Below are 13,376 nucleotides of genomic sequence, written 5' to 3'. Positions count from 1 at the left end.
GTTCACATTACTATTCACAGGACCCAGGTTCAAGCCCCTATTCTCCACCTGCAGGGCAAAAGCTTCATGAGTGATGAAGCAGTGCTTACTACCTTCATGACTCCACTGTTACAGCAGCCATTCTTTTTCTTTCTTCTTTAGTAATGACAGTGAGAGAGAGACAAGAGAGCAGGAGAGAGATACCTATAGCACTGATTTGCTGGTTTTGGAGCTTCCCCTTTGCAGGTGGGGATTGGGTGCTTGACCCTGGGCCCTCCTGCTTGGTAATGTGTGCACTCTACTGGGTGGGCCATCACCCAACCCCCCTCTTTTCCATCATTGTTTATTGCTTTATCCTTTGCTTACCACAAAGACCTAAAGTATGAGGTTGATGTTATTGGGGGAGAGAATTGGCAAGAGGAATAAGAGGATTTTAATGTAGTAGATTCTAAAGGAAGCCTGTTTGTTCAGGTTTTAGGATGATGATTACTGAATGCCAAGTATTATTCATTTAATTTATTGTTGTTATTATTTACCAGAGTACTGCTCGGATCTGGCATATGATGGTGCCTGAGAGAAATCAGAACACCACTGTGGCCATATGCAGTACTGGTTATTGAGCTTAGGCACTTGGGTTTCCACAAGCATGTGCTCTATGTACTAAGCCTCTTCCCTGAGTACTTTAATCACACTTTGAATCAGACAACTCTAAAGAACTTGGACCATTCTCTTTTATAACCAAAACTAAGCTTGTAATAACTTACTCAGTGACATGTCTTCTCTGTATCCCAGGGTTTTTCAGCTCAGCACTAGTAACATTTTGGGATCCATAATTCTGGTCTTCAGCAGTTTTGTGTGAAAAAAGATGTTAGTTTTCAGATATGGAAGAAAAGTGTTATACCTAACTTAGTCCCTATTGAGGTAAATAGTGAAGTGACTGAAAACTGAATTTGTGCCCAGGATTCCTGGCATAAAGACCAGGGGAAAGTTCCTAATGGTCACTGTTCTGTGAAATTCATAACTTTTAGATCTTTCAGCTTCCCTGTGCCTTATCTTGGCTTTAGTTCTATTTTGTTTTTCTTTTTAAAAAGATTTATTTATTTTCCCTTTTGTTGCCCTTGTTCTTTTATTGTTGTGGTTATTGATGTCATCGTTAGATAGGACAGAGAATTGGAGAGAGGAGGGGAAGACAGAGAGGGGGAGAGAAAGATAGACAGCTGCAGACCTGCTTCACCACCTGTGAAGCGACTCCCCAGCAGGTGGGGAGCCGGGGGCTTGAACCGGGATCCTTACTCCAGTCCTTGAGCTTTGCGCTATGTGCGCTTAGCCCACTGCACTACTGCCCGACTCCCTTTATTTCTATTTCTAACCTCTCATGTTAACATGATCTGGATATCAGAGCCCCAATCATTTGCTGTATTTGGAGCAAACAGTAAATGGTGAGGGGATACCAGAGAAGTAGCAGCTTTCAGATCACTATTTGTGAACCTAAAGCTAAAGTAACACAGTTACTTAGGCAAGTATATATAGTCACTAAAATTCAAGCAGGTAAACAGATAATTGTAAGTAGCTAATTGTCCTGATCTCTTTAAGCTTAAGTCCTATAGTACAGTGCTTTTAGGAATGAATAATTAAGAGATAAATTGCTTTTTAAAAATTATCTTTATTTATTTATTGGATAGAGATAGATAGAAATTGAGAGGGAAGTGATGATAGAGAGGGGGAAAGAGTGGTCTGGGAGGTGGCACAGTGGATAAAGTGTTGAATTCTCGGGCTATGAGGTCCTGAGTTCAATCCCTGGTAGCACATGTACCAGAGTGATGTCTGGTTCTTTCTCTCTCTCCTCCTATCCCTCTCATTAATAAATAAATAAAATATTTTTTAAAAAAGAGGGGGGAAGAAAGACGCCTACAGCACTGCTTTACCACTTGCAAAGCTTTCCCCCTACTGGTGTGGACTTGGGGCTAGAACTTGGGTCCTTGTGCATTGTAATATGAGTGCTCAACCAGGTGTGCCACCACCAGGCCTCAAAATAATTTACTTTTATCTCTGAACCATCATCTTGAATTCAGCAATATTAAATCCAATTCCAAAAGCTTTTTTTTTTTAAATTTCATTATTGGGGGATTAATGGTTTACAATTTTTCAACTGTAAAATACAATAGTTTGTACATGTATATAACATTTCCACATCAATACAATCCCCACTAGGTCTTCCTCTGCCATCATGTTCCAGGACCTGAACCCGCCACCCCCACCCCAGAGTCTTTTACTTTGATGCAGTGCACCAATCCAAATGCTTTCTGTTTGCCATGGTTTAATTTACTAAAGAAATTTAAAAAAAAAAAATAATGAAAGGGTTTATTCAAAAAGGCATTTGAACCTTAAATCATTTTTTAAAACAACTTCAATTTAAATATAGTCAAGAGAGAAATCCATGTGTGAATTCTTTTTTGATGGTATATGAGGAGAGAATCAACCACGCAGTGCGGCTGTTTACTGTGCTTCAAAATATCTGCCTTAGGCTTGAAGCGGTGGGAGTGAGATGGAGAAGCTAAGAGGCTGATCATGAATCAGAGCGCTATGACTGTTCTAAACAGCCTCCCTGTCAGACAGTGAGAGGGGTGGGTTCTCTGTGGTGACCCCCCCCCCCAACAAAAGATTCTCTGGACTGAGCTCTTCCTCAGACATAGCTAGTGTTCCAGACAGGCTAGCTTTGCTGAACCTGAAGCAGAAGCAAGCTTCCTAAACTAAATAATCCTCATATTCTTCACATGAACTACCTTAAAGTATAAATCCTAAGACTAAATATGTTGGGAGTCTGCTGGTAGCGCAGTGGTTAAGCGCACATGGTGTGAAGTGCAAGGACCGGCATAAGGATCCCAGTTCGAACCCCCGGCTCACCACCTGCAGGGGGGATCACTTCACGGGTGGTGAAGCAGGTCTGTAGATGTGTATCTTTCTCTCCCCCTCTGTCTTCCCATCCTGTCTCTATTTCTCTCGGTCCTATCCAGCAACGACAGCAATAACAACAACAATAATAATAACCACCACGGTTTAAAACAAGAAGGGAAAAAAGCCTCCAGGAGCAGTGGATTTGTGGTGTAGGCACCAAGCCCCAGCAGTAACCCTGGAGGTAAAAAAACAAAAAGAAAAGAAAAAAAGAAATTAAAAATTTAGATGTGGAGTTTCACACCTATATATCTGTGTATGACCATGCCTATTACCAGAGCTCCAGTGCCATTACACTTAAGACACACCTTTACCTGTCACAAGAAAGAAAAAAAAAATTAAGAAAGTCGAGCTGGAGAGATAGCATAATGGCTTGTGCAAAAGATTTTCATGTCTCCAACTTGCAAGGTCCAAGGTTCAGTTGTTCCCAGCACCACCATAAGCCAGGGCTAGGCAGTGCTCTGGTCTTGTGCTCCCTCTCTGTTTCTTTCTCTTTTTTAAATTTTTAAAAATTATATTTATTTATTTATTTATTGGATAGAGACAGCTAGAAATTAAGAGGAGGGGGGAAGATAGGGAGAGAGACACTTGTAGCACTGCTTCACCACTTGTGAAGCTTTCCCCCTGCATGTGGGATCTAGGGACTTGAACCTGGGTCCTCATGCGTTGTAACATGTGCACTCAACCAGGTACACCACCACCAGGTGCTGCCCTTCCTTCCTGTTTCTCTGTGTTTATCTCACTAAAATTTAAAAAAAAAATTTTTTAATGGAGAAAGTCAATTATCAGTGACTCTGACAAATTATTGGGAGGTAACTTGTGAGCTTTATTTTTTTTCTTTTTATGCCTTCATAAAAGTATAGAAACTGAAATTAAGTTCCAAAAATAGGAGATACTTTTTCCCCCAACAATTTTGTCTACAGAGATTTTTTTTGGGGGGGCGGGGGAGTCAGGTGGTAGCACAGTGGGTTAAGCACAGGTGGCGCTAAGTACAAGGACCGGCATAAGGATCCCTGTTCAAGCCCCAGGCTCCCCACCTGCAGGGGAGTCACTTCACAAGCGGTGAAGCAGGTCTGCAGGTGTCTGTCTTTCTCTCCCCCTCTCTGTCTTCCCCTCCTCTCTCCATTTCTCTCTGTCCTATCCAACAATGACATCAGTCATAACTACAACAATAAAACAAGGGCAACAAAAGGAAATAAAGAAAAAAGAAAAAAATAATAAAATATTTTTAAAAAAATTAATTTTTTTGATATGATAATGGCTGAGAAGGGAATTCTTCCAAAGATTTGGCAACTTACATATTTTTGGAGGCCAGTTTACCTTCTATAGCCTCTTTGTTTCTTGAAACCAGGATATCCTTGTTCCTGTGAACCAGTTCCAGTGTTTAGGCCATGCTGGGTGTCTCCATTATGTGGTGTTGATCTTAAAGGGCTAGAATTTCTTAGCACAGAGCCTGCTTACAGAGCCTGCTGATATTGAGGGTAACATGAGGGCCTGGGGCTACCATTGGGCTTGGCTAGCGTCAGTTGCCCTGGGTAGTACTAATTCCAACTAGCCCAACAAGTTACAGTGAGGTTTCTTTCTTACTTTGTCTCTTTCATTAGTGATTTAATATTGGTTTACAAGATTATAAGATAAACAGGTATAATTCCACACCGTTCCCATCACCAGAGTCCTGTGTCCCCATTCCCTCTATTGGAAACTGCAGTACTTCTCCCAAGGTCACAGATATGAGTTGACTATTATTTCTCTAGCTCTCCTCCTCCTTTTTCTTCTCTCTCTCTCTCTCTCTCTCTCTCCATATATATATCTTTGCCCATTTTTTCCCCATGATCCTGCCTTCTCTTCCTTTCTAAGTCACACCTACATCTATTACTACTACTTCCAGGTTTCCATCCATTTTTCTTCTTTCTTAGGATCCTGATGAAATTGGGGTTCAGAGTCATCTTTCTCTAACATTTCTCCCCCCTGGGAGTATAAACCAAAATTCCTTTTGGGGTACAGAAGGCAGTGAGTTTTGTTTGTTTGTCTTTTAAGAGCGTCATTTTTGTGTTTGTGTTTGTGTGTGCCTATACCCAGCCTAAAATTTCAGAAGCTAGAAGGTTACTAATGAGGACAGTGGGTAGGAAATAAGAGATGGCTAGACTGGCTTGTTTTATTTAAAGCCTATGGCTTTAATCATGTGAGTATCAACTCTTTTTTTTTTTAAAGATTTTATTTATGAAAAAGGTAGGAGGAGAGAGAGAGAGAGACAAAGAACCAGACATCACTCTGGTACATGTGCTGCTGGGGATTGAACTCAGGACCTCATGCTTGAGAGTCTAATGTTTTATCTACTTCCCAGACCACAGCCTATGGTTTTAAGTAAATGGCAGATAAACTTGATCTCAATTATCTTGTATTTACCATCCTCTTAGCAGGAATTGATTTATCTTTTCACCTTCACATCAGCATTGCTAGATGTGCTGAGCAGGTATCTCCCATTCTCAACAAGGCTGCTTTTGATTCTTCACTGAAAGCCTTTGGCCCATGGCTGGTCACTTGCAATATCTCCAAATTGGCATTTTTCACTGGGTTTTCTGAAATGCAAGACTCAGCTGTTAAGAGTGATGCTGGGGGGAGTCAGGCAGTAGCGCAGCCAGTTAAGTGCATGTGGTGCAAAGCACAAGGTCCGGCTTAAGGATCCCGGTTTGAGCCCCCGGCTCCCCACCTGCAGGGGAGTCGATTCACAATCGGTGAAGTAGGTCTGCAGGTGTCTAACTTTCTCTCCTCCTCTCTGTCTTCCCCTTCTCTCTCCATTTCTCTCCATCCTATCCAACAACGACGACAATAAGAATAACTACAACAATAAAAACAAGGGCAACAAAAGGGAATAAATAAATAAATATTAAAAAAAAAAAGAGTGATGCTGGGGAGGTCCTCAGCAGGAGAAAATAGATTCCCTTGAAGGTGAAATATGGCAGTGATGCTTCTGCAAATAGAAATCATCAGTCCTTTTGAAAGGAGTTTTGCAGAGCACGTATATGAACTACAAGAAAAGATCCTTTTTATTTCTTTTTCTTCCCTGGATTCTCTACAGAAGGAAATTTGTAGTTAGTTACATTGTTCCCTCTGAATATTTATTTTGATTTTCTTGAAGGACTGCCACCAACTCCAGTTCAGCTGCTCTATCCAGTGTCCCGATTCAGCAATGTCAAATCACTCCAGCACCTTTGCAGATTCCGAATTCGACAGCTCGTCCGGATTGATCACATCCCAGATCTCCCACTGCCTAAGTACAGTGGCATCATTGGCACTGGGGCAGGAGGGGGTGGACATTAGTTAACAACTATTAGTGAGGCCTGTGCTTGGATTGCACAAGCAAAGCCTGACAATATCCAGTGGCATCATCCTTCACTTCTCCTGTGTCTTAGCATCTAGCTCTACAACTGTCACATGGCAGCTAGAAGGGGAGTATTTGTATGTATGCCTGCCTTCTACAGTCTCTTGAGTGGTGGGGAGAGGCAATGGTAAAGGGTAAAGTTCTATCTAGAACTCTATGTAAATAAGAAAACAGGAATTCGTTAGGTCTTCAGAGTCTTGGTGTAGTTTCAGTCAGACAGAGATTAAAGAAGAAAAGGTTGAACAAAGGTGTTCTTTATAATTTACATAAATAACACTTTGTGTTACCTCTTTTGTGTTTTTCACAGACCTCTGATCTCTTATATTCGAAAATTTTACTACTATGATCCTCAAGAAGAGGTATACCTGTCTCTAAAGGAAGCGCAACTCATTTCCAAACAGAAACAAGAGGTGGAGCCCTCCACGTAGCGAGGGGCCCCTGCTGGTCACCACCAAGGGTATGAGCTCTTTGCCTCACTGTTCGGCCAGTGTCTTCCTGGCACTTACCATCATGTGTTGAGCCTTGTCTGCTGCCGCCCACCCCATTTGTGTACCTTTGATCCAGGCATCTACTCCTAGAGCCACAAAACCATGGAATTGAGGGATGGTGGTAGATAATTGGGAAAAGAGACAAGTAAGAGGTGGGAGAATATTTGCCCATCAATATGCAAGCTAATTATTAAATAAGATTAATGAAGTAGACACATAAGTATCGCTAGGTATGTAGCCTTCCTTCTTACTGTGACTGACCTTCCTGATGCTGCTCAAATGACATAAAACAGGAAACCAGAGGGGGGAATAATTTCACCAAAGGGAAAGCAATCATGCTTTTAATTACAATAGGCGTGCACTTCAGTGAGTGCTGTGTCCTCTCTCACAGTGGGGAACGGAGATGTGGGAAAACAGCTCTGTCTTCTACTTAGAGAACCAGTCAGGCCACTGAGAAGTAAAATCATTACAATAAATAAATAAAATGAGGAACTTTTAAAATCCTTTTTCCCTTAATTTTTATTTTTAATTACCTTTTTAAAATTTTACGTATTTATTATTTGATAGACAGTCATAAATCAAGAAGGAGGGAGATAGAAAGGAAGACAGACAGACACCTGAAGCACTGCTTTACTCGTAAAGGTCCCAAACACACCCACACAGGTGGAGACCAGGGGCTTGAACCCAGGTCCTTGTGTATTGTAATGTGTGCGCTCAACCAGGTACGCCACCACCTAGCCCCAGGAAATTAATGTATCTAGGAGACGTTCTACCATTGGTACACTGAGTTATTTTCCCATAGAGTATCTTAGTAAACATCTCTAGAGTCATAGCTTTGACATCTTCATCAGGAGGTCTATATAGCTACTAAATTTGGAGTTTTGTTTGAACTGTTGCCTTGGTCCAGTACTGCAGGGAATTTAGTTGTCTTGTCATTATATTTGATTCTCTGTAAAGGTGCCTGAGGTGTAGTGGGTGGCAGGCCTCTAGTTGGAACCACATAGTAGCCATAGAGGCAGGGGGCCTAACTGAAGCCAGGTGAACTATACCAGGCAGAGGCTGAACAGGGATTGAACATAACAACTGGACTGGACCTGGGAGGGCAGCAGGTGGCCTACTTAAAATCTGAAGTCGGGCATGGGCCAGAGTAGGGTGTGAGGCGGATGGGTTGGAACTAGGAGAGGACACAACCTAGTAGCCACCACAAATGCAGCCATTTTGCATTGAGTGACCATGGCAGAGGTGGTGCAGGTTGCAAGCTGCAGAAGCCAGTCATGTTGAAAGCCCAGTGTCATAGCAAATTTTTACCTTGGTTTAAATTCCCTTCGTTTTTGCCACCAGAATTCTGCCCCCCCCCCCCAATTTGTCTGAGTTTCAAGCCCACTTCTTTTTTTTTTTTTTAAGCAACAATTCTTTTTTTTTCCCCTTGTGTTGTCCTTGTTTATTGTCATTGCTGTTGTTATTATTATTGTTATTGCTGTTGTTGGATAGGACAGAGAGAAATGGAGAGAGGAGGGGAAGATGGGGAGAGAAAGAAAGACACCTGCAGACCTGCTTCACCGCCTGTGAAGCAAACCCCCTGCAGGTGGGGAGCCGGGGGCTCGAACCTGGATCATTATGCCGGTCCTTGCACTTCATGCCATGTGCGCTTAACCTGCTGCACCATCGCCCAGCTTCCTCAAACCCATTTCTGTGTTGGTTTTCCAGTATATGCTGTAGTTTTTGTTGTGTTGGTGACATTCAAGAGCAATAGTTTGCCACCATATTGGCTTGAAGTCCCCATAAAAACTAAGAGGTCAGGAGTCGGGTGGTAGCGCAGCGGGTTAAACACACATGGCACAAGGCGTAAGGATCCCGGTTTAAGCCCCTGGCTCCCCACCTGTAGAGTCACTTCACAGGCGGTGAAGCAGATCAGCAGGTACCTATCTTTCTCTCCCCCACTCTGTCTTCCCCTCCTCTCTGCATTTCTCTCTGTCCTATCTACCAACGATGGCATCAGTAACAACAACAATAAAAAAACGGTAAGGGAAAATAAATACATATTTTAAAAGCCTATGTAAAAAAAAACTATGAGGTTGGGAGTCAGGCGGTAGCGCAGCAGTTAAGCGCACGTGGCACGAAGCGCAAGGACCAGCAGAAGGATCCCGGTTTGAGCCCCCAGCTCCTGCAGGGGGGTTGCTTCACAGGCGGTGAAGCGGTGAAGCAGGTTTGCAGGTGACTATCTTTTTCACCCCCTCTCTGTGTTCCCCATCTCCATTTCTCTCTGTCCTATCCAGCAACGATGACATCAGTAACAACAACAATAACTACAACAACAATAATGAGGGCAACAAAAGGGAAAATAAATAAATAAATAAATAAATATTAAAAAAAAAAACATTATGAGGTCATCTCTTGTGCAATATCTTGGTCAGAGCTTGAAGGTACCATGTTGCATGAGATAAGCCAGAAAGAGAAGGACCAATACTGAATGATCTCATTTGTAGGTGGAACTTAAAAAAGAATAGTAAGAGAAAACGTAAGGTGAAACTTGGACTGGGTGTGGTGTATTACACCAAATCAAAGGACTCTAGGGAAGGAGAGAATGGGATGGATGAAGGAACAGTGGAGTCCTTGTGTATGATGGGGGAGGGGTCCTAGGTTGGGAGAGCAAGTGTTTCCCAGGCACCTTGACAGGTATCATGAGGAGATGAGGGGTTGTACTTCCCAATAAAATAAAGTAAAATAAATGACTAATTTGGATCCTTAAGTGTTGTAGGTACTATCCTCTAGGAAGAATCCACACAAACAGGAGCACAATTAGAGAGACACAAGATGATGGAAGGCTCCAAACTTTATGGAAGGAATGGGGCTGGATGGTGGCACACCTAGCACATTACACAGCACATGTTACAGTACATAAGGACCCCGGTTCAAGCCCCTGGTTCCCACCTGCTGTGGGAATAAGTGGTGAAGCAGGGCTGCAGGTGTCTATCTTTCCGTCTCTATCTACCCCTACCTTCTCAATTTCTCTGTCTCTATCCAATAATAATACAAATATGTTTTTTAAAGGAACAAATGATTAATGCAAAGCAGAAAAGTTTTATAAAGGCCTTAAGAAGTACTTAATAGGGAGTCGGATGGTAGCACAGCGGGTTAAGTGCACGTGGCACAAAGCCCAAGGACAGGTATAAGGATCCCGGTTCGAGCCCCCAGCTCCCCACCTGCAGGGGAGTCGCTTCACAGGCAGTGAGGCAGGTCTGTAGGTGTCTATCTATCTGGTTCTTTTGCTCTCCTCCTATGTTTCTCATTAATAAAATCTTAAAAAAAAAAAAAAAAAAAAAAGAAAGAAATTAGGCAGTGTGGTTGGATACATTTAGTAGCTGTTTCAGGACTTCTTTTTTTTTTCATCATGTGCAAATAATTGTGGGCTCTCAGGCTCCCATCCTCAGCCAATGACATTGTTCAGCTGTCCTGACTTCTTTTTCCTTTTGAGCTGTTCTCCTCTAGTTCCAGAAACTAGGCTACTCTTCACTCCGGTTCCACTCTGTTGAACCACTCTAATTTTTTTTTCCCTCTCTCTCTCTATAGGCATTTGGTTGCTAAGCTCCAGTTGTTGTGAAGAACCAAATGAAGTTACTATGAAAAGAGAAGTGAAAAACAAACAAACAAAAAACCAGAGGAAATGAGAATAGTTCTCTGTGCAAAGACTTTGGTTCCCCTGAAAACCCTGGGGCTTGGAAGAAGCACACAGCCATACTCTGAGTGGGGGCTCCACTTGTTTTATCTTGGATGAGCTCCTTGGAAAACTTTAAGAAGTCTAAACACTGTTTCTTTCTTTCTTTTTCCCCTAGAAGTTTTATTTGGGATATTTATATTTCTTGGTATGAAGAATTCACCTTAAAGGCAGCTGGGGTTTGTTTGTACCCATTGTATTGACGTGGTACAAAGGGTGAGCAAGTACAAAATGGAGGATGGGAGGGGATCTTGCCAGTGATGGTCATTTAGTTGGTGCCAAAGAAGTATGCCAGTTGTCACTATTGACCATGGGGAAGGAATCAAAAGTGCAAATCAAGCAGAGTTTCTGAGGGATGAGTATCTGCATGGATGGCTTCAGAAGGAGCTGGAAAGAGTAGGTGGTCTTTAGAATAGAGTTCTTGACAAAACTGGCAAATGCCCTCTGCTGTGAGAAGTATCACTCCTTGAGACCTTTGAGGGCATGGAGACCTGGCTGTAGAGTCATCACTGGATAATTTTACTGAATATCTAAGCTCTCTGACTTCAAGTTAGCCCCGTTCTCCCTACATCCACACCCCCCCCACCCCAGGAGATTACTGTACATTTCACTCCGATCATGGTAACATCATTTCTCCTGCTTCTGCCAGCTGTCAGGGCTGTAGTTTTTCTCATCTTCTGAGCAGTTCGGCACAATCATGGACTGCTAAAGTAATTGGAGCATGCTTCCAGATTCTTAATGGTAAACCAAATTCATGGCTTAGGAGTCGATGTTACATACCTCCATATGTCATCTAGTGAGAGGAAATATGGAGGAAGGCGAGAAAAAAAAGCTACTGTAGTTGTGCTCTTCCTAGAGTAAGCTCTCTAGTGCTTCAGCCTTAATGGGATTCTTCAGCTGAGAGAGGAGAAGAGCATCCATCACATTTCACGTTTCTCAGTTTATCATTGTCATCTCACTTCAAGATTGGGATGTAGCAAAGGAGTCTTATTTTCCTGAGATCTTTCTAGCAACCCAGCCACTTCCCTGAGTCAGATCCTGATTGCCCTCCTTTCATTGAGAAGTCTGTCAGATGCTGGTTTGAGAGTTGCCTGTCTTCTAGGTGGGGGTAGAGGAGGAAAGAGAAAAACCCCAGTGCTTTTCAGTGGTCTTGATTTTTTTCTGAAGCTAGCCATTATCAAATGCTGTAACACCATGGATTTGCTTTTATGTAGAGTTACTCTGGGGAGAGGTTTGCTATTAAGATGTGAAATTTGAGCTGTTTGGGCTTGATTATTCTTGCAGTAAGTGTTCTATAAGACTGCCTTTTTTGGTTCCTCTATGCTTAAATATCTGCCTCATCTCAAAAGATAAATGATATCGTCAGGTTTGTGGTTTCCTTCTGGTTTTGGGTGAGGCCCCAGGGTCTTGGTAATTTATAGGTCTGCCTCATCTGGAAGCATTGGCCTGCTGCCATAAATTCAGTATAGAAAGGTTTTTGTAAGTCTTCCTCCTTATAACTGAAGAGGGAGGAAATTTGACTGTAGGAGCTGGCCCAGAAAATGAGCTTTGTGGCAAAAACACAACCCATCTCTGAAATTTATCAGAGGAAGTACCTTTTCTCTCCTTGGCTGTCATAGTAGTATCACCAAAGTGTTAAGATTCTGTGATTCCAGAAATGGGCATAACTTGTAAATGTTGCCTCTTGAAGATGTAGACTAACTTTGCCATCTTGCAGAAAGTGTCCCTGTACTATAGAGCTGTAGTCCGAAATCTGTTTGGATCCTCAAGTGGCTGGGATACAGCTGCCTAGAATATTTCTTTTTTGTTTTTAACCATTTCAGTCACCTGTAATTTCAAAGTTATTTTTTAGTGTCTCTTTGCCTGACTTTGGTCTAGATATGGTGAAAAACACAGGAGTGGATTATATGATAGCTGGCCGAAGGTGACTGTCACAAAGGAAGCAGTTGGTGAGTGGCTCTGTTGTTGAGAGAATCAAGAGAGGGTTATCTTTAACAGAAATCAGAGTGAGTAAAACCAGGGAAGACTAGATGGTCTAGGAAGCTCTGTAGTGATGGCACTTTGAATCACATGCAGGGCAAGACAGTGCGATGAGAAAGATAAATGAGACTTTCTGCATGGTCCAGCAGCATCAAAGAATCCTTTTATCCAGTGAGCTAGGCCAAAACTTCTAGTTATGAAGTATGTCTACGTGCTGAAAGATCAGAATAGTGAAGTGGGTCCCAAAGTCATCATGGCAGAGACCTCACTGATGTCAGAACAGCTTGTGTGAGGGAGGCAGAAACCCTGTGTCCTTGAGAGCACGCAGCTTTTCTTTGGAGACACTTGCTCAGGTACAAAATCAAAGCAGCTGAGGAGGTGTGACCCAACCTCATCATAGTCCTTGTTCTCTGCCGGAGACATTGTTCATCTATGTCTGTGGTCACAGCCCAGTTTGTAGCACAGTTCCTCTTCAGTTAAATGGGCTATAAGACAAACGAAAAGTAGTTTCCCTTAGGAGCTGTGGTGGAAGAAAGTGGGATGGGCCAGTTGGCTGAGGTTCTAGCCTGGTTAGAGTAAATAGGGAGGGAGCAGGAGCAGCTGGCCCATCATCCTCTGCACTGTCTCTTTACCAGTTCTGTGTAGCGCTGACCGAAATACACTCTACCAAAGGAACTCATTCCTTTTTTGGTTGTAATGTAAGTCATAAACTGGAGAATGTTCTCACTTGTAGAACGCTTCCCTCCCCCATCGTTGACTTCTAAATTGCATATGGTGATATGGGTGATATCAGTTACCTTAGCCCTACCTGTGTGCCCCTCACTTGTTCGTGTTTACTGTAACATTCCTCAGAATAGTCATGAACCACAGTGAGCTAGTG

At 42.6% G+C, this 13,376-nt stretch overlaps 1 protein-coding gene across 3 annotated transcripts in view; it reads left to right on the top strand.

The window, feature by feature from the left end:
* Nucleotides 1-13,175, top strand: part of SOCS7 (suppressor of cytokine signaling 7) — a 45,604-nt gene extending 32,429 nt beyond the window's left edge. For all 3 annotated transcript variants that reach the window (XM_060203609.1, XM_060203611.1, XM_060203610.1), the window contains 3 exons: nucleotides 6,071-6,206; nucleotides 6,621-6,770; nucleotides 10,372-13,175. In XM_060203609.1, coding sequence (XP_060059592.1) covers nucleotides 6,071-6,206; nucleotides 6,621-6,741 — 257 coding nt within the window. In that variant the 3' untranslated portion in view covers nucleotides 6,742-6,770; nucleotides 10,372-13,175. The remainder of the gene's footprint in view (nucleotides 1-6,070; nucleotides 6,207-6,620; nucleotides 6,771-10,371) is intronic.
* The last annotated feature ends 201 nt before the right edge of the window (nucleotides 13,176-13,376 follow it).

Source organism: Erinaceus europaeus, chromosome 12 (genome assembly GCF_950295315.1).
Source record: "Erinaceus europaeus chromosome 12, mEriEur2.1, whole genome shotgun sequence".
Taxonomy (NCBI): Eukaryota; Metazoa; Chordata; class Mammalia; order Eulipotyphla; family Erinaceidae; genus Erinaceus; species Erinaceus europaeus.
This window is presented reverse-complemented; position numbering and strand designations above follow the sequence as displayed.